The sequence below is a fragment of the Trachurus trachurus genome (genome assembly GCF_905171665.1).
Source record: "Trachurus trachurus genome assembly, chromosome: 7".
NCBI lineage: Eukaryota > Metazoa > Chordata > Actinopteri > Carangiformes > Carangidae > Trachurus > Trachurus trachurus.
Window position 1 is genome coordinate 31,564,294 of NC_139901.1, and position 21,652 is coordinate 31,585,945.

General features: G+C 40.7%; 1 protein-coding gene across 1 annotated transcript; it reads right to left on the reverse strand.

Annotated features, from left to right (window-relative positions):
- Nucleotides 1-9,988: 9,988 nt before the first annotated feature.
- On the reverse strand, nucleotides 9,989-20,848 carry cd40 (CD40 molecule, TNF receptor superfamily member 5). The gene is made up of 9 exons (XM_083975357.1): nucleotides 20,716-20,848; nucleotides 19,933-20,014; nucleotides 18,554-18,679; nucleotides 18,313-18,456; nucleotides 18,133-18,226; nucleotides 14,678-14,736; nucleotides 14,073-14,165; nucleotides 13,958-13,977; nucleotides 9,989-10,799 (listed from the first exon to the last, which is right to left on the reverse strand). The coding sequence occupies exons 1-9, from the start codon at nucleotides 20,767-20,769 to the stop codon at nucleotides 10,470-10,472; spliced, it is 1,002 nt and encodes a 333-aa protein (XP_083831483.1). The 5' UTR covers nucleotides 20,770-20,848; the 3' UTR covers nucleotides 9,989-10,469.
- Between the last annotated feature and the right edge of the window lie 804 nt (nucleotides 20,849-21,652).

Below are 21,652 nucleotides of genomic sequence, written 5' to 3' on the forward strand. Positions count from 1 at the left end.
AAATGTAAATGACAAAAAAGAATAAAACACAACAACCTAACAGAGTTTCACCTCCTCTCCTCTGTGTTTGTGCTGCAGAAATAAACGAACAAGCCGAAGGTGTCGGAGACTGTGTGGATTCTCTCTCTGCTCGTCTTCTTCACACCGACCTTTGAACTTCTCTAATTGCATGTTTAGTCCCTTTGTCGACATCGCAGGTAGAAAAAAAAAAAAAAAAAGAGGTCACACCTAAACCCCATTGTCCCGGCCGGCTCATTAGCCTCCATTATTATTTTATCCCCTCGGCGGACGCGGCTGTGATGTGATGTGATGCATTCAGGGGGATTTGTAGATAAAAGAATGAATGTGGAGTTGAGTTTAAACAGAAGGAGAAGGAGAATGAGAATGAGAGAGGAGAGTGGTTATTTACAGAGATAAGGAGAATTTCATCCTCTTCCTCTATCTGCTCTTGTATCTGAAGGACAATCCTCTTCCATTTGGCCACTTCTCTCCCCCTCTCTCTCCCTCTCTCCTGTAAACGACTGACATCCTAACAGCAAACAGCGTTAAGGAGAAGAAGGAGAAGGAGAAGCCCCGACCTGTCGCAGCAGCACCGACACCTGCATTGTGCCCAAAGAGGAAGAGAATGAAAAGTGGATCTACAAGAGAAGACAAAAGCTGCAGCCCTGAGCTGTTTGTGTTGGGAGATGTCGACCACTGATGCCGTAAGCTTCTCTCTCTTCTCCCTCTCTCTTCCACTCGGCCCATTGTTGCTCTTGTACAAATTTGCTTTAGGCTCTGTGGACCCCACCCTAAATGAATTCCTCCTTTCCCTCCACCTTGTTTTTTTTTTTTATCTGTGCATACCTCTCTCTTTACAATGATGATGCAATAAACCTGTAGTTATGTAACAAAATATCAGAGGATGAGACCTGATAATCATCAATAAATTCATTATTTGGTCAATAAAACGTGACAGAAACTGACAAATGAAAATATAAATCACAGCTTTGCACCGTCTTTAAAATGTCCAAATGTTAAGTTATTATTATTATCATTATTATTATTATATATGAAGGTCAGAAGCTGAAAAACCCACTCTTAAAAGATGGAAACTTTCATTTGGTTTCAAAGTTTTTGTGTGAATCGCTATCTATGGATCAAACCATCTGATCAGTAGCCAGCAGCATTTCCTCATCCAGAAGCTCTAAAGACTCACACAACACTGCAACTAAAGAAAAAAAACACTTCTGGTTTGGATTAGGATTCAAAATAAAATTTAGCTAAAGTGTTTTGTGTTTTTTTTTTTATAAAGTCTGTTTTTTTGTTGGAAAAAAGCTGAAATCTGCAAATAAAAGGAAAATATAATACAAACTATGATTGATGAGTCGGTTCCTTAAGCAACACAACCATCAGTATTAGTGTTGACTCACACTACATGATACTTTAATGTCGTTGTCATCGTTTGATGCTCAGGAGTCAAAGTGAAGATCAAGGAGAAGAAAGAACTAATTCCTTTTATAATCTGGATGTTAATTGGATAAATAACGATCCCACGTCTATTTCATTTACACAGAGAATCTGTTTGTTTCTTCACTCCTCCGTCTCCTCAGACTGAAGACTCAGCAAGACCAAAAACTGAGCTGAGAATCAGAACCAGCATGAAGGAGAGAGTTACTGAGTTACTGAGTCTTTATATCATCCAGATGTTCATAATAAAGTGACTGTAAACTCTGCAGCAACACTTCACAATAAAAAGTTTGTCCTAAACAATCTGAAGTCAGATTTTTTTTCAATTTTCCACGTTGTGCATGTGTATAAACCTGTATTATGGGCTGTAATATGAAGTCTAGATATTAGAAATTATAATTTTGAAAATTAATTTGCATGTGCAGGTTTCATTTTTTCATTACAATGAGGAGCTTTTAGATTTATATGCGATTAAAATAAGAATACTACAATTTAAAAATTAAAAAAAAAGCCTGTATATATGAAGTCTAGATATTAGACATTTTAATTTTGAGTTAATTGCATTAAAAATGAATTTGCATGTGCAGGTTTTTTTTTTTGTGGAAACAATGAGGAGCTTTTAGATTTAAATGTCAATAAAATGAGAAGGAATAGATTTTAAACATCAGGAGCTCAGTGAGAAAAATAAAAAGGAGTTGAAGCTGCAGAAAAAGAGCAAATAATACAAAAAAAAAAACAGTAATAAAGTTTTAAATGTTAAAGTGAAAAGAAAAAAAACTAAAAACACGTGGAATCAAAAGGAGAGAGGATTGTAGATGGTGTTAGTGTTTTTTTTTTTTACCCTGCGTGTCTGGACACTTCTTTAATTCTCTTTAATACCCCCTCCCTCTCTCCAGCCCCATCCTCACAATAATACCCCCCTCCTTCCCCCTCTCTCCACTATTATCTGGGAACAAAAGCGTCGTCGCGCTATCAGCAGCAGCACTTCACCTCCTAACGCTGTTAATATAATAATCAGAAGTGATGCGAGATAAGAGACGAGCTCCTTTGAACGCAACACTGAGCTCAACTGTGGCGCTTTTGAAGGACATGAGGAGGAGGAGGAGGAGGAGGAGGGGGGGGGGCATCCCTAGGCTCTCCCCCCTCCCCCTCCACACACACACACACATTTCACAGGCGCATTAGCATCTGTTATCTCACAATTATCATATACATTAGTCAACACCTGTTTCGCTTAACCTGCTTTAATTAGGGCCATTGAAACGCGGCTCTTCGCTCCAAACAAAACCATCCGACACGTTCACGGACAGTTTGTTTTGTTTTTATGGCCGATGGTCAATGAAATGAATTAACAAATAAAAAGCTTTGGGCTCCCCCCGCGAGGCCGAGTGAGTGACAACTGGTAGATTTTCCTCTTTATTCCTGCTATTATTGTAAATTAATGAGCAGATCTGTCTCTCGGTGACACTTTTACGCGCGGCGTGCGTAAAAACCAAAACGTTCCTTTTTCTTTTCCTTCCTTATTTTTGTCCATCAGCGTCTTGTAGGAGGTTCATTTAATTCTCAAGAGGTGAAGAAGCTTCAGGAAGAGACGGTGTGAACTGGATCCAAGTGTTTTATTATATATTATATGAATCTCTTGAGGAGATAAAGTGACGGAAATAAAATAAAATGAAATAAAATACGAAAAATCAAATTTCTGCTGTTTCAAACTGAACGAGGAGAATAAATAACCGTCTGTTTGAAGCTGCTGGTTCCTTCTTCTCAGACTCTTTATTATCCAATGCTCTCAAAGAAGAAGAAGAAGCTGCATTTGAATTGAAACCTCAGTGTGTTCTGCAGAAATCACTGTGTTGCGTTAACATATTTAGCCTCTTCACCACAACGCTAAAAGGAACAGCGGAGGGAGGGCGTCTTTGATGGGATTTATTGCCCAGTGAAAGCTGCAGGTCTTTTGAACGGAGCTGTCAGTCAATACCAGTGGGACCCCCCTCCCTCCTCCTCCTCTCTCCCTCCCTCCCCCTCTCTCCCTCCTCCCCCTGGCTGCATATAAATAGATCCAGGAGGCTCAAGTTGCCACTCAAACCCCGATCGAGGAACTGGGACGTTATAGGAAACGATGCCCGCGTCACAAACTGGATTTGGAAACTTCTTCTTGGAGAGGAACCTCAGCAGCATGCCGACTGGATATCAGATCCCGGTGCTCGTGCAGCAGCAGCACGCGCAGCAGCAGCAACAACAGGCGCAACAACATCTGGCAGCGATGGCAGCAGCTGGAGTTCCCATAACATACTCTGGACTACAGGGATATAACTTCATCCCGTATCCGCACCACAGGCACATCGCACACATGGTGAGTTCACGGTCCATAAAGTCTTTGTCAATATGTTTTATATCGTCACAGTCTTATTGTCTTTTTGTTATGTTGTCTATATTATTACTGTACTGTTTTTATGTTATGGGACTCCGGAGGGAAATTAGCATTGCTGCTACAATCCGGCACATTTACATGTTTTTATGTTCATTAACGTGCACTAGCTGTCCCATCCAAATAAACAAATAAAGTAAATTAATGAGAAAATCAACTCAGTGCAACTTAGTTTCAGTTTTTTTTAAAATCAAAAGTGGGATGTTAAATGTCAGAAACGGGAACAAACCTCAGTACTATGTGATTCACACACAGCTCCACTTGTTTCAGTTCTGTTTGCGTGTAAAAAAAAAAAAAAATGCAGATAAACTGTAAGTGAACTCGTATAAACAGGTTCGAGTTCCTCCTCGCTCGGTTTCGACCATTAATCACCCATTGAACTGCTGCGCTCCAGTGCGTAATTACGCACAAGGAGCGCATTGCCATTCCTTGGCTCGTTCTCGTTCCTAAACGTTTCCTCTCTTGTGTTTCTCCAGAACAACGGTTTCGACCTGAAGGCCGCTTCCCCCTACCATCACGCGCTGCTGGCTCGCGGGGGGGCCTTCTACCCGCCCTACCGTCCAGCAGCAGCAGTAGAGGATCTGTCCGCGCGCGCCGCCGCCGTCACCAAGGTGGCCACGCGGGAGAGCACGGGCGCGCTGAAGGCCTGGCTGAACGAGCACCTGAAGAACCCGTACCCGACCAAAGGGGAGAAGATCATGTTGGCCATCATCACCAAGATGAGCCTCACGCAGGTCTCCACCTGGTTCGCCAACGCGCGCCGCCGCCTGAAGAAGGAGAACCGCGTGAGCTGGGCGTCCAAAGGGAAGTCCGATGAGGAGGAGGAGGAGGAGGATGAAGATGAAGAGGAGCGGGAGGGAGAGAGCGACGATGAACGGAGCGAAATCGAGCCTGAGAATGAGAGTGAGCGCGTCGGCGGCGGCGGGGACGAGCAGCGCGTCCACCTGGAGACTAGCTCCAGCTCAGAACCGGACGTGAACGCGCGTCTGGAGATGGAGGAGATGCAGGAGCAGCCGCACGAGGAGGACGCAGAGCTCGCGCTGGTCAGGAAAGTGGAGAAGAGAGACTCTGACTCTGAGAGCAAAGACAAAGACAAAGTCAAAGACAAAGACAACATCTCCAGTCAAAAACCCAAAATCTGGTCTTTGGCAGAAACCGCGACCTCGGAGCCCGTGAGGAGGAGGAAGAGTCCGGCGGACAGCGTCTTCCTCCCGGCGGCAGCGGGGGGGCTGTGGGCCGACTGGGCCTCCAGGGGGGGGCTGCTGCTCCCCGCATGCTACACCACCAGAGAAATTATCTAAACGGACTCAAAACCACAGACTATTTCCCATGATGCACTTTACTCTGTCGAACCTCAGGGAGGAAGTTTTTTTTATTTTAGTCCTGAAGTTTGCAAAGAGACCAGAGGAGAATCTGAGACCAAAGACTGACGTGTTGTTACTGTTACTGTAAATAAATGTCTAGATGTATTTTTCCACCGATGAACCTGTAAATTATGTTTCCTTTGTCTAATCATGAAGAAATATTTTTGCTTAAATAAAGTCCAGCTTCGTGCCAGAAATCCTGATTTATCGTTTTATACACTTTACTCATCATCATCATCATCATCTCTTTGCTTTGCTTATAGACTTTATGCACAGCTCCACTTCTTCCTGAACTTAAACAAGCTCCTTTACTTCCTGTCTTACATTATTGGACAAACTGAGTATTCACAATTGTCAGTCACGCCTGGATGAATCAGTTTGTCCAATAATGTAAAACAGGAAATAAAGGAGCTTGTTTAAGTTCAGGAAGTAGTGGAGCTGCATGTGCATAAAGTCTATTAAAGTGACATTTACATCTTATATGACATTTATACTAAGCTTTGCTTGTGATGATATAAAAGTAGTGTAACTGTTAATAGTTTGTAGTCATGCACAGGAGATTAAGATGAGATGAGATGAGATGTACTTTATTGTCCCATTCAGGGACATTTGTCTTATGCATGAAGTGCATGGTGCAGAGGTTCAGACTGACAACTACATACCAGTAAATAGTCACAGACACCAGTGTAGTTTGAGTTTAAGTAATAGGATATTAGGCCTTGTGCATTTTATAGTGTAAATCAAATGTTAGTATAAGGGAAGATAGTAGAAAACTAATAACATAAAAAGAGAGCAACAGAGGCAAATGAGTAGATTTAAAAGGCCTCAATACTTGCGACACAGAGGTCGGGATGAAGCAGAGTTTAAACACGGTTGCCTTTGCATCTTACGCAGTGTTTTTCAACCTTGGGGTCGGGGCCCCACGTCGCCTGAAATGTTTAGTAATTGATAAAAAAAAGTTACTGATAAAAATATTATTTTAACTAATTATTATTCTTTTTAAAATTATGATCATAAACAACTGTATTCTATACTTTCACCTTCTCAAATACAAACCAAGTTCTAATTAAATGCAGCATATAAAAATATCTGAGTGGGTCGCCAGACAATTTTGATGTCAAAATGGGGTCACGAGCCAAAAATGGTTGGGAACTATTTATCTAACGGCTTCGAAGCAAACTCCCTGAAAGCAACAACTAACTCGTGTTCGGAAAAAATTAAACGAGGGAGTGGAACATGGATTCTCCATGTTAGTTTGTTTGACAACACACATGCTTTCATAAAGTGACTGGTTGATTTAGATCTGTTCTCCATCACCTGGTAACGTTCATTTGATGCTGAACAAAACCATGCAGCCGTCCACAGCCATAGCTGATGATGCCTTTGAGTACTGCTTTGTAGAAAACTGACAGAGTCTCTGTAGGAAGTGGAGTCTTTGGGGAGAGATAATGAGCATGAGCTTGTTATCTATCTTCTTATAATATAATAACATTTGAAGGAAGTCAGTTTCTCAATTTAATTTGTCATCCACAGTCACAGGGTCATGAACTTTTCATTTCCCTACAGGTTGAAGATCATTTCTTTGGTCAGAAGGTGAAGTGGCTATCGCACCGATCCTTAAAAGGCAACACAGTCTTCATTTATTTAATCCATATTATTCCACATTCCAGATGTGAAACCTACGTAAAGAAGTTGGTTTCTCCATCATGTGAACCTGATGAGAGAGTTCATATCAAACCAAACGTTGACTGAACCTGGAAACTAAACTTTCAGACCTAAATTCAAATTCATCAGATGTATAATGGGTATAGCTACCAGCTGTTTACAGATGTTTTGAAATGCCTGAGTTTTCTGCAGTACCATGCAGGCCTGAGCTGCATTCATTAAAGGGCTAGTTCTCTGTGTGACGTCAGAGCTGCAACTTTCAAAGGAGTCGTTTACCTCCGTTAATCCAGGGATGAAGAGGAGAGGAGAAGAAGAGAGGAGGAAGCTCCTGTTGTGATGCAGCATCTTCTTCTGGACCGGGCTGCAGCTCAACATCCACATGCAGAATAATAATCCCTACAAACAGGAACACACACACACATAGAGAGAGGAATTAACCTTTGATTTTCTGAAGCAAACATACGAAAACAAAAGAAAAATGTCTTAAAATGTTAACATTTCTACATCATTCTACATTTTTTCTGTTACTTTGTGTTTTTCATCCACAGTGTCACTGTATAAACTCTGTTCCTGCAGCGCCCCCCTGTGGTCCAACAGTGTAACTACAGCCTGATCAGACCAGGAGGGAGAAGCATGTGTCTGCAGACCCGGAGACCTGCTCAGTCAGACCCCTTAGTTTTTTGCTACAGCGCCACCTGTTTTGTTGCTAATGGATACAGATAATGTATACGAAATATGGACAATATGGATGGCAGTAGGGACGTGAGTATCCAATGTGAATCACATTGGATCTCAGGTGTTGTCATAATTGTCATAAAAGTTTTTGTAAAAATGTATCTGACAGTGTAACGAACGTTTGACCATAATACGTAAGATAGTCTTATATGCACGTCAAATAATACGTAAGATATAGCCTACTATATATAATATTGATCTTTTTGGAAGCTGGCTTGGCCGGCACATTTTGTTTCATTTAATGAAACCGAGATACTTTTAATATTGTGTGCTTAAATTAAACAGAAATAAAATGATAGGCTATGTGTGTGGGCCAACGTGTTCATAAAATATAAAATGTCAAAGTTTTCAGTCAGAGTCATTTATTTGCCATTTGCAGAAAATCTGCATTAGAAAGCACTTGCCAGAGAACAACACTATAAAAACAGACATATAGTGTGGAAACGTTGGCACACACTGTCAGATACATTTTCGACCAAAACTTTTATGACATTAAACGAACAATGTGATTCACATTGGATAGGCTACTCACGTTCCTACTGCCATCCATATTGTCCATATTTCGTATCTGTCATATCTAGACTGCTTACAAAACCAATAGTAACCCCATGCAATAGAACATTTAAAAACATTTTATTTCATCATAGGCTATTCAAAAAAAAAGAAGTTTAAAACTGTTCCAAGCTTTATAAACAATAAGATCTAGGCGTTTTATTTGGATTTTGCCCTGTCAAAAAACCACAGTGCAGGTCCAGACTGTGCAGTTGCAATTTTACAGTCAACCACTAGGTGGCGTTAAGGGGTCTGAAGGTGCAGGTCTGACTGTGCAGTCTGCAGCCCAGCCATATACTAGCCATATAACCAGGAGAGGAGAGGAGAGGAGAGGAGGGGTGGGGGGATTTCCAACCGGTTGAAGGGGGGAAACACAGGTGCGCTCTGACTCATTACAACTCTGTCAAATCTGAACTCACACACACGAACACACATTTTTACTCACACTTTCATTCTGTCGACGTCCAGCGTGGTAAAACGCTCAGGTGTCCGAACCAGAAACAGGAAAATAAAAAAAAATAAAATAAAAAAAGACGCTCCGTGCAGCTTTTTTCATATTTTCATCAGTTTCTGCTTTTTTTCATTTAGTGCAACTTTCTCTATGTGAACAAACACACGCTTCAAGTGAATGAGCTCTGGTTTTACCCCCCATTGTTGTCTCTCACATGTCACTTCACTTCCTGCTTAGATCTCCCCCCGGGGGATTATGGGTACTTTCTACACCCCCTCATGGTTCCATTATAAGAATAAAAATATAATACATTTTTATAATTTATTTCTTTTATTAGACCTATTTATTTATTTATTCACTCATTTATTTTGTCATTTCTATATTTCTTATATTATTTATCTAAATATTTTGATAATGTTTGTCCTTATATCATTTCGATGTGTACGGTACCTTTGTCATGTCTTGGAATGTCTGTCACTTTGTTTTTTTTGTTCCTTTTTCACTTGTTCATACTATTTGATAAATAAAGTTAAAAAAAGAAAAGAATAATCCGTGATACTCCCCCTCTGAACACAGCTTTACAGACAAACACTTACTCACTAACAAACACATTTAATGCAAAATATTCTCAATTACATGCTACACACTCCAAATTACAGAATTTACACATTCACAAAAATATATATAAAAAAAGAAAAAAAAAACAGTAAACATGCAGCTGATCATTACATCAATATACAACATAACAGCCAGTTAGTACCAGAGCCAATACTACAACAAAGTCGTGCTATCTACTACTGTAACAAAACAACTACATCAATTGAAAGTTTAACTCTTTCGCGACCATTGACGAGTTAACTCGCCAAAAGGTTTTTTTTTTTTTTTTTTTAAAGATTACGATAATAGACACTCTCAGGTACCCTGTGTGTGAATATGGTAGTCCTCTGATATGTAAAAACTGTTTTAAACTTCAATCAACTGTGTGATTTTGGTTTTGTTTGAGTAATCGTTCTCCTTGAATGCTGCTCTGGGGACAGCGTGCAGCGCTGTGCGGCTGTCGGCTACAGTGTTGCCACTTTCTCGCTAAATCTGGCGACTTTCCAAACCCTCTAGGCAACTTTTTTTTTGACAAAAGCGACCGACGACAAATCTGGCGACTTTCTCCGGTGCTGTTACAAACGTTTCTGGTTTGGAGACTCGGATCTGAAAGCCGGTTATCACTGCTGTTTTCACCGTGCAGCGGGTGCTGTGACCGGCCGCCCCCGCCCCACCGCACCGCTGCTCTCCACGCTGCCACACCCCCCAGATTTGCCTACAAAAATACTTATTTAGCCGTAGAAATGATTTGGGAGACGCCACACTGCAGACAGAGTAGCGGAAATATGAGCGGATTGCCACTTGACACAAAAGTGCGTTTTTTTCTGAAACTAGAGCGGGAGCTCCGTTTTTGGAGAAACCCAGCTCTCTTCTTCTCCTTCGTACTCACGAACGAAACGGCGGAAAAACTCGCCGTTTTTCCGAGGAGCGCGTTGGAAAGTCACTCTTCAACCACGTGAAGACCGTTTGTTTCTAGGTGATGTACAGAGTTCGCTTCGACGTGAGAAAAAAGGTAAAAAATAGCCAAAAACATGTGGTCCTGAGCGGATGTGATGAGGAATTAGTGTGGTCGCGAAAGAGTTAAGACAGTATTGTTGAAAACTTATGTACAACTTTAGGTTTTCTTTCAAGAAATGTGCAACTCCAATGGGACGCAACAGCTTACATTCACAGTTAGATGTTTTTTTTGTTTTTTTCTTCTCAAAGAATGAGGCGTTCAGGGCCACGTTCAGCCCGTGTACGTGTGCGTGGCGGACAGCTGTCGGGTGATGGGCTCCGTCTGTGACTCCTGTCGGGACAGAGTCTCGGCTTTCCCCATCTCCTGCCCCACGTAGTTCCCGTTCTCGGTGCGACAGGGATCCAGCGACATCTCGGCGGCGCTGAGCTCGTCCAGGTCCTCCACCGGCGTCTGGCTGCTGCTGACGACCTCCTCCTCCACCTGGGACAGCAGCCGCACCGGATACACCGCATCCTTACCGACGTCCTCGTCTTCCGGCGTCATGGGGACGGGTTCTCTGTGGATCTCCCACGAGTCTCCACGACACGACTCCACACAGCCCTGCAGGCAGCACAGGAACACATAACAGGATTTAATACATGGAAAATATGGAGCCAGGTTTTCATTATAGCATAAAGCACATGTGTCAAACTCAAGACACATAGAAGTTAAAAAAATTATCGATATTAAAGCAGAAGTAAGCGATCCGGTCGTTTTGGCTAATGCTGCGTTCCAGGCAGGCTTTTGAAACCGTAAATTACAGCTTCAAGTCACAACTTACAACTTTGTAGCGTTCCAGGCAACCCACTCGTGTTTTTCCGACCTGTTTTACCTGTGAAAGTCACTATAACGGCCACTCGTAACTTCTGACCCATGAGCTCGTACCAGATTGAACTGGTACGACTTCACAGGTCGGAAAAACACGGGTTACGGGTTGCCTTGAACGCACCATAACGTCTTGTCAGCCGACGGAGTTAGCAGCCCCCGCCCTCGTCATGGATCTATTGGTCCTCGTCCCTACGTCACCACATTCACGCGCATCCCTTGGCTGCACACACAGCCCTTCATGACGTTCTCTCTCCTCATTGGATAAAACTTGTAGGATACGAGAAATGTTTTCTCCTGGGCTCAGAGCAGAGCAGAGGGACTGAGAGACCCGTGTTTCGGTCCAAACACTCTATGTAAGTGATTGCTGTCGGAAGATATATCTATTTAAGACTTATATTAACACAAAAATATCGCTTACTTCTGCTTTAATCAGTCAAAGTTCTTGATATTGGTTAATGGTTAATCATGTGCATCCCTAATTAGAAATGACCATGGAAAGCTGCAGATAGAGCCATTAGAAATGAATGCAACTGATTTATTTTATTTTTTTTATTAAATGATTATTGTTGTTTTATATGTAAATAACTTACAAGCTTTATTAGTTTTAGGTTCAATATGTGCAAAAAGGTAATTTCAATAAGTTCTCAATAAAAAAAACATGTGGCCCTCGACTTGTACCATTTTTTAAATTCTGGCCCGCGGCGTATTTGAGTTTGACGCCTCTGGCATAAAGGAAACAGTTGTCAAAAGGCAAAATAAGAAAACTCATCATTATTTTTTTATTCAGTATTTGTGCTGAACCCATAAAGGATCTCTACTGCGTTCGTATGTGTGTCTAATTATCTAATCCAGGGGTTAAGGCGTCAAACTCATTTCAGTTCAAGAGGGCCGGACCAATTAAATAATATAATGTTATAAATAATAAAGAAATCTATATTTTTTTTTTTACCTTTGTTTTAGTTCAAAGAAGTAGGTATATTATTAAGAACAGTTAATGAACTCTACTTTTACAAAACACCCACACAATTGCTCATCCTGAGTATATGTTTCATGTTTCCTTTATAATTTTATACAGATTTTGTTACTTTTTCATTTTCTTTTCTTTTAATACTATTGCTAGCCTAAGTTATTTTACATCTTCCAAGTTATCTTATCTTTATTTTTTTAATTTTAGGAGACACCGCAGTATGAGGAGCCACCACATTCACGCGCATCCCTTGGCTGCACACACAGCCCTTCATGACGTTCTCTCTCCTCATTGGATAAAACTTGTAGGATACGAGAAATGTTTTCTCCTCGGCTCAGAGCAGAGCAGAGGGACTGAGAGACCCGTGTTTCGGTCCAAACACTCTATGTAAGTGATTGCTGTCGGAAGATATATCTATTTAAGACTTATATTAACACAAAAATATCGCTTACTTCTGCTTTAATCAGTCAAAGTTCTTGATATTGGTTAATGGTTAATCATGTGCATCCCTAATTAGAAATGACCATGGAAAGCTGCAGATAGAGCCATTAGAAATGAATGCAACTGATTTATTTTATTTTTTTTATTAAATGATTATTGTTGTTTTATATGTAAATAACTTACAAGCTTTATTAGTTTTAGGTTCAATATGTGCAAAAAGGTAATTTCAATAAGTTCTCAATAAAAAAAACATGTGGCCCTCGACTTGTACCATTTTTTAAATTCTGGCCCGCGGCGTATTTGAGTTTGACGCCTCTGGCATAAAGGAAACAGTTGTCAAAAGGCAAAATAAGAAAACTCATCATTATTTTTTTATTCAGTATTTGTGCTGAACCCATAAAGGATCTCTACTGCGTTCGTATGTGTGTCTAATTATCTAATCCAGGGGTTAAGGCGTCAAACTCATTTCAGTTCAAGAGGGCCGGACCAATTAAATAATATAATGTTATAAATAATAAAGAAATCTATATTTTTTTTTACCTTTGTTTTAGTTCAAAGAAGTAGGTATATTATTAAGAACAGTTAATGAACTCTACTTTTACAAAACACCCACACAATTGCTCATCCTGAGTATATGTTTCATGTTTCCTTTATAATTTTATACAGATTTTGTTACTTTTTCATTTTCTTTTCTTTTAATACTATTGCTAGCCTAAGTTATTTTACATCTTCCAAGTTATCTTATCTTTATTTTTTTAATTTTAGGAGACACCGCAGTATGAGGAGCAGAACAACCAGGTTCTGTATCAGCTTCACCCCCCCCTCCCTTCAGGCCATAAAACTGTTGAACTCTCAATAACTGCTGCCAGAACTACTGTTTTTACTATACATTGTCACTTTTTAAACTCAATTTTATATATTTATTTATTTTAACTATATTCACATGAAGCACTTTCATATGCACATAAAACACTTTTACTGATCGACTGATCATTGTCAATGCAACGACATTTCATTCTATGCGTACCTGAATGACAATAAAGTTTATCTACTCTACTCGATTGGAGGATTAATAAATTACTATTCTATTCTATGAACAACCTAAAATTCCATAAGAAAAATACGTAACATTCGACAATATTACGCCTTTTCTGTCTTCTATGTCATTTTTAACACTTGGCAAATTCATCCCCACATTTGACACCCCTGTTCTAATCAATACAGATTATGTTAAACCTGGACAGAGTTATAGCTTCACACTGACATACAGATAAAACCGGTGTCAATCATCTCGTCTTATTCTGATAAAGTTTACATCTTTAAAGAAAAAGGCGCTAAACTTGAGAGGTAGCAACATTTTAGGATTATTATCCTGACATCTACTACCCCAACATGATATTTTTTTGTGTGTGACTGTAACTAATAGTTACAAGAGTATTGAATATGCAAAAGTCAACAAAGCAAGAAAGAAAATCACATTTACCTTGACTCCTTTTGCATTTCCTATGAACCAAGACACAAAAAGAAAGCACAGTGATTAGATTACATCAATAAAACTGTAACATGAAGTAAAAGAAGCTTTAACAGCAACAACTCACCTCTGCAGAAGCACAAAGTGACCAGAACTACACCGACAATCACAGCACAAACCAGTGGAATAACAATGGCCAAGATGTGGTCTCGTGTTTTCTCTGCAAGAAGATAAAGACAAAAATTTGCAGAAATTCAGTGTTAAATCTCCAATATAAATGTTCATTGTAAGTCTATTTAAGTGTAACATGAGTATTCATTTTGAAGAACACAGAAGTTTCAATAAATACAGGAAACAGGAAACATGTAGCATCTGTCACTAATTTGCATTTTAGCAGAGGAAGCACAAAATGAGAACGTGTCGAGTGGAAAGGACTTTTAGTCCACGCTGACGTTTTGATACTACAACACAAAAAAGAAGCTGATGCTTTTACTTGTGTTGAGTTCACACACCAGTGTAGTGTCGTGTCGTGTGTATATATCGTGTGTAGGTGAAAGCCGTGAATCCCACAATTCAACCACAGACCGACATACATTTCATGAGACTCAGCGTCTCGGCGCCTCGGCAGTTTCACTTTGAGGAAAAGACAAAACACCTCGAAACCACACGACTGTACGTAGCCGAGCTGCGAGTCAGACACGTTCACTATTCATCTTCCCACTCGCTACTCACCACAGACGTTGTCGGATTGGCTCGTCCCACTTTCTTTGACCCGGTATCCGTCCGGACATCTGCACAACAACACAAGAATCTGTTAAAATCCCTGGTTAGCTACAGTATGCAAATGAAAGAGAGAATCAGCACTTTGTGTCCTGTAGCTTTAGTAAAAACCCTGGGAGAAATTTCTTTTAAAATAAGATTTGGAACAAAGTTTCACTAAGATTCAATAAGAACTGATTAGATTTGAATGGTTAAAAATGAAAAGGTCAAAGTCACAGTGATTTACAAAGTGAAATCTCGTCCTTGTGAAGGTTTTATCAAGGGAATCGGTTCAAATTTGGCACAAAACACTCACATGGACTCAAGGACGAACTGTTTCCAATTTTGTGGCCAAAGGTTGAGGTCACTATGATTTCGGCTCATCATGAACACAACATCTCTAATTTTTCTTCAAATTTGGTGCAAAACATTCACTTTGACAAGTTTAGATTTTAGATTTTAGTCAGGTCTGAGTGGTGAGACGCAACCGGCCGCTACCGCCTTGTGTTCAGACACTGTGTGGTTGCGGTTTGGTTATTTAGTGTAAACTGACAGGTTGATCATTCACACATTGCTTTTTGCAGTCTTGGTCCAATGTCTAACATTAGTTCAGTTGTGGCCAAAAGCTTTGAGAATGACACAAATATTAATTTTCACACAGTCTGCTGCCTCAGATTCTATGATGGGAACCTGCATTTTATACTCCAGAAGAGAGATCAGAGGAATTGAGGAGAAATTAAACTTGAACTCTCCAATGTCTGGTTCTCCTCCTCCTCTGTGTCTCTAACCCTCCTCTCCTCCATGTGCATTTGTTTTCAACAAAGCCGGTGAGAAATCAATCCATGGATGATTTCTTGGTTTCCCTCATCAAACTCATCAAATACACAATCCAACAACTCCACAACGCTCTGGTGGACAAGTTGTGACCTGCACATTCACCACACTATGAGATAATAACACAACGTTACCACACAGAGTTGTTTTAGAGGGAAATTCATGCAAAAACCACTGATGCTCGTTGCCTTCAGGGACAGTTTTTCAGCAAGCAGTCTCTGTATTTCCCTCTTAAACAACTCTGTGTGGTAACGTTGTGTTATTATCTCATAGCGTGGTGAATGTGCAGGTCACAACTTGTCCACCAGAGCGTTGTGGAGTTGTTGGATTGTGTATTTGATGAGTTAGATGAGGGAAACCAAGAAATCCCATGAGCCTCCGTAGCGTAGCTCTGAGCAGCTCACGGCTCTGCTCCGCCGTTCTAAAAACAGCTTGCACCGACAATTAAAGGTGACGAACCTACTGCTATGACTATAGGGATTATGGCAATGGGCCAATTTGCCAAAATGTTGAACTATCCCTTTAAGAAAGAAAATGTGTACGATTAAATTGGATCTATGAAAAAAAAATCCCCAGTAACAAACTGGACTGGACTCACTGCTATTTCGGGGGGTTTTTTCCAGTGAAAAGAGGGAAAAAAACATTGAACTGAAACTTTCCATTGAAATTATTTTGAATTTCACTGGAAGAGGTGGATGACACAGATGTGAAGGGACAGCGTGTGAACTTTCTTTCTTTCTCTCTTACTCAGACCTGTTTCTGTTTGATTGTGTTGTAATATCAATAAACACTGTTATGATGCAATATTTAAAAAAAAATACTGATATAGAAAATGAAACAGTCCAGTTTGGACTGCTATGATTATTTATAAGAGAATGAACCTATGATCCAGTCTTTCAAAATGATTTTCATTGAATCAGATCTTGATCTTTGAGTTTCCTACAGACAAACCTGAGGCAAAGCTACCGTACAAGTTCGTGTCCAGACAGAAGGAAGTGAACGAGGACAATTTAAACTGACGTCAGACTCAGAGGGAAGGAGGACGGGTGTGGTGCGACTGGTCTGAGGTCAGCTGTGTCTCGGGCAGATTATAGAAAAAAAAAGGGAACTGAAGACTTCACACGTCAAGAGTGACGAAGAGACGATCGACAAGCGATGGTTGTGATGTGATTTCATTTACTGAAGCAGAAGTCCATTCAAACATTTGAAATTGAAGCTTTCACTGTTCCAAAGCTTTAGAAATTACTTTATAAAGATTTTATTTTTCATCTGTTCTTGAATTTCTTTAGATCGTGGCATCAAGTGTTGCTGTTTGAGATATTTGAGTGATCATCTACTTCACTTTGTCAGACAGGTTGTGACTCTGGTCTTACGCTACAGTAGGTGGAAGGCAGAGAGCCTCCATTCTCCCTGGAACTAGTTACAAGTCATTGATTTAACCAGAACTAGGACTCTGAAGCTGGAGCTAAGGGACACATGGAGCTAACTCAGGGCCTTCCCCTTAAAGGGATAGGCAAAGTGGCCCATTTCCATAATCCCTATAGTCATAGCAGTAGGTTTAATTGTCGGTGCAAGATGTTTTTAGAACGGCGGAGCAGAGCCGCGAGCTGCTCAGAGCTACGCTATGGAGGCTCATGGGATTTAGATACAGTACACTTTATTGATCCCAAGCTGGGAAAATTTTTGGTTTCCCTCATCTAACTCATCAAATACACAATCCAACAACTCCACAACGCTCTGGTGGACAAGTTGTGACCTGCACATTCACCACGCTATGAGATAATAACAGAACGTTACCAGACAGAGTTGTTTCAGAGGGAAATACAGAGACTGCTTGATGAAAAACTGTCCCTGAAGGCAACGCGCATCAGTGGTTTTGCATGAATTTCCCTCTAAAACTCAGCTTTAATTTCTCCTCAATTCATCACATCTCTTCTGGAGTTTAAGATGCAGGTTGCCATCATAAAATCTGAGGCAGCAGACTGTGTGAAAATTAATATTTGTGTCATTCTCAAAGCTTTTGGCCACAACTGATTCTGAACTAATGTTAGACATTGGACCAAGACTGCAAAAAGCAATGTGTGAACTGTGAATGATCAACCTGTCAGTTTACACTAAACAACCAAACCGCAACCACACAGTGTCTGAACACAAGGCGGTAGCGACCGGTTGCGTCTCACCACTTAGACCTGACTAAAATCTAAAACGCGCATCAGCGGTTTTGCATGAATTTACCTCTTTGCCAAAATGTTGAACTATCTCTTTAATATTAAATGAAATCATCATTTAAAAACTGCATTTTAATGATAATGTGATAATCTTTGTCACTGTATATCCAGTTAAACCTGTTGACTTGTTCGTGAAATGTGTCAGACCAACAAGAATAAAATGTTCAAATGGTGAATATGTGGTTATTATTTCCAATATTATTGGACATTTATTCCTTTTAGTCCAGTGAGGAATCAAAATAAATGTTTTTTTTTTCTTAAATTGTGCAAAATAAATATATTCTTGGTCGAGACACTCTTGTAAAAGAGATGTTAAAGTTAAATTGTATGAATGTAAAGTTAATGTGCTGGAGCTCCTGTACTCACTCTTGATGTTTCTGACAGGGCTCTATCCATGAGTCGTTTTGGGAAAACGTTCCTTCAGGACATTCCTGACACTCGGTGTCATGTGTCTGGTTGCCTGATGAAAAAAAAAAACAGTCAGAAAAGATTCACAACGCTGCAAAACTGAATTTCTCTGCATCAGTAGGATGAACAGTGTAATACCTATGGATTTAGCTCCGTATCCAGGTTTGCAGGACTTGTGCGGCACACAAGTCAAACACTGTGTAGTGCAGTGAAATCCAATCTCACACAGACAGGGCAACAGCTGCTTCTTGTTCTGACCAACAGACTTCTGGAAGTTTTTATCTGAGAGAGAGAAAGAAAAAGAGTTTTTATTCAAGTCGAGATGCGCCGAAACCAAAATCATCTGGATGTGTGAGCGATCTGTGTGACGAGCTCTTACTGGGGTCGCAGTACGGCTGACGTTTACACCTGTCGCTGTGCGTGTACTCGTCCTGATATTCGTTCTCTCCGCACTCTTCACACTTGGGCTCCTCACAAGAGCCATGGTTCATCATCATACGGGTGCCTGGAAGGACAAAACAGTGACACGGAAGTACTGTTATCTCAAGAAAATGGAAACGTGTGGTTACTGGAACATACAGATCCAGTAAAGATGATCTGACACCTTAGATCCATTACAGTAATAAGATCATTGTGTTTGATTTACTGTATTTAAACTGCACATAAATCTAATCCATCTGATTCTGAGGTGTTAGATAATACTGTAGGAAAACACTAGTGGCTCCAACTACTTCCGACCTGACATCCAACAACATAATCAGCCCTTAAGAGTCAGAAAACGATCGATCCAGCTGACATTTATGTTATCTGATTGTTTCCTATTATACACTTGGCTGCAGAGCTTCATATTGACCAGAGAGACACTTAAGTGCTATCAAACTGTTAAGTAAAGTGCATTTCTTAAACCCTCAGAGAGCTGATGTGATGACTTTAGGATGGACAGAAGTGAAGATGAATCCAGAGAAGTGAAGGAAAAGAGGGAAACAAACTGAAACCTTCGTCCTCTAGACACTGAACATGTTACAGTAAGTTGGCAAGACGAGCAGATTTGTTAAAATGTACATTTTGTATTCATGTTGGTTTTATGACATTTGAACCACCCTGTAAATGGTGTAACCACAAAAGAATGACTAATATTAAATATTTTATCCACCTACAGTGGATTTAAGTGTAGCTACTTATCAAAATTAAATTTTTTTCTGTTTCCCTATGATGCCATTTTAGCAACACTGACTTTTTACATTTTAAATTCCTTCTAAATAATGTGACAAATGATGTAAAATTACATCATTTGTAAAATTGTACAAGATGCACTTGACACTGGGTTGCATCACATGACGGATGGATGGATGGATGGAAGATAGATAGATAGATAGATAGATAGATAGATAGATAGATAGATAGATAGAGACAGAGATAGGTAGATAGATAGATAGATAGATAGGTAGATAGATAGATAGATAGATAGATAGATAGATAGATAGATAGATAGATAGATAGATAGATAGAGACAGAGATAGGTAGATAGATAGATAGATAGATAGATAGGTAGATAGATAGATAGATAGATAGATAGATAGATAGATAGATAGATAGAGACAGATATAGGTAGATAGATAGATAGATAGATAGATAGATAGATAGATAGATAGATAGATAGATAGATAGATAGATAGATAGATAGATAGAGACAGAGATAGGTAGATAGATAGATAGATAGATAGATAGATAGATAGATAGATAGATAGATAGATGTACCTGGACTGCACTTCTTGCAGCACTGTCCATGCAGCTCATACTGAGTCTGAGGGTCACAATGAGGCTGAGCTGCAGTCGTCCCCTGCAACACAAACACACACACACACACTCCTGTTAGTTAACACTGGTTGACTGGTTAGTTAGTTAGTTAGTCCTGGTATCCCCCCTCCACAGTGTATGTGATAAACATGGTGGGGATGTTTTCTCTGTGGGTTATTGACAGTTGGTGCACTTCCTCCGCCCGGGCGGGTGAGAGGGGCGCGGCGGAAAGTCCCAAACATTCAGCCCGAGCTGCTGATGCCTGACTCGGCCTCAGCAGCAGCAGCAGCAGCAGCCGTGGACCTGCTGCTGCTGCTGCTGCTGCTGCTGCTGCTGCTGCTGCTGCTGCACCACTTCTCTCTCCTTTTATCTTAACACGGATAAACTGAGCTCCTCTGACATTATTATTTTAACATGTATGACTGGGACAGACAGAGTCACGCGCTCTCGCCGCCGCCGCCTCCCACTGTCGCAGTGACTCAGAACCGAAAGTGAAACTAAAACATGAGAGTTGGTGCGTAATGCCGCTGCGTATGTGGCAGAAAAAGCTGCTGCGCACTAAGACTAAGACCGATCCGGATCAAACTGCACACGAATATAAGTCACAAGATGAAGATAGTTACATATAATTAACTTATGAATAAACTTAATGATCCAGAGACGCAGGTGAGACCGAAGCTGCGCTGCTTTGATCCAAATCTCTCTCTCCTCTCTACAGTGAAATGCATCAATGAGCTCACTCACCATTATAGTAAAGACCACCATCACCATCATCATCATTATCGTCGGTGGACGCATCTCGGTGTCCTGTCCTGTTGTATTGATGTTGTGTTAATGTAGATGTCTCTCTCACACACACCTCGCGCGCTGTGCAGCTGCCGTGTTACGCACCGTCGGTCTTTAAGGCGGGGGGGCGGGGCTGCGCGCTGGGGGCTGCGCGCGGGGTATTTCCCACGGTTTTCTTTTTTTTTCTGACCGTTTCCTGTAAACTCCTGTCCTGCAGGTCTCCACATTTAAACCTGGACATGTCCCTGAAAGAAATTCCCCACATATGTGACGCAGCAGCCCGGGATCCTGACCTCATCCTGTTAAAGGGATAGTTCAACATTTTTGGCAAGTTGGCCCATTGCCATAATCGCTATAGTCATAGCAGTAGGTTCGTTACCTTTAATCGTCGGTACAAGCTATTTTTATAACTCATGGGATTTCTTGGTTTCCCTCATCAAACTCATCAAATACACAATCCAACAACTCCACAACTCTCTGGTGGACAAGTTGTGACCTGCACATTCACCACGCTATGAGATAATAACACAACGTTACCAGACAGAGTTGTTTTAGAGGGAAATTCATGCAAAACCGCTGATGCGCATTGCCTTCAGACAGTTTTTCATCAAGCAGTCTCTGTATTTCCCTCTAAAACAACTCTGTCTGGTAACGTTGTGTTATTATCTCATAGCGTGGTGAATGTGCAGGTCACAACTTGTCCACCAGAGCGTTGTGGAGTTGTTGGATTGTGTATTTGATGAGTTTGATGAAGGAAACCAAGAAATCCCATGAGCCTCCGTAGCGTAGCTCTGAGCAGCTCACGGCTCTGCTCCGCCGTTCTAAAAATAGCTTGCACCGACAATTAAAGGTGACAAACCTACTGCTATGACTATAGGGATTATGGCAATGGGCC

What these genes read in the sequence shown, in the direction of transcription:
- cd40 (XM_083975357.1), bottom strand. Translation starts at nt 20,769, where the DNA reads ATGCGTCCACCGACGATAATGATGATGATGGTGATGGTGGTCTTTACT. An exon ending in CCAATCCGACAACGTCTGTG is followed by an intron (nt 14,166 to 14,677) that starts GTGAGTAGCGAG and finishes ATCTTCTTGCAG; the next exon opens with AGAAAACACGAGACCACATC. An exon ending in CACTTTGTGCTTCTGCAGAG is followed by an intron (nt 13,978 to 14,072) that starts GTGAGTTGTTGC and finishes CTTGGTTCATAG; the next exon opens with GAAATGCAAAAGGAGTCAAG.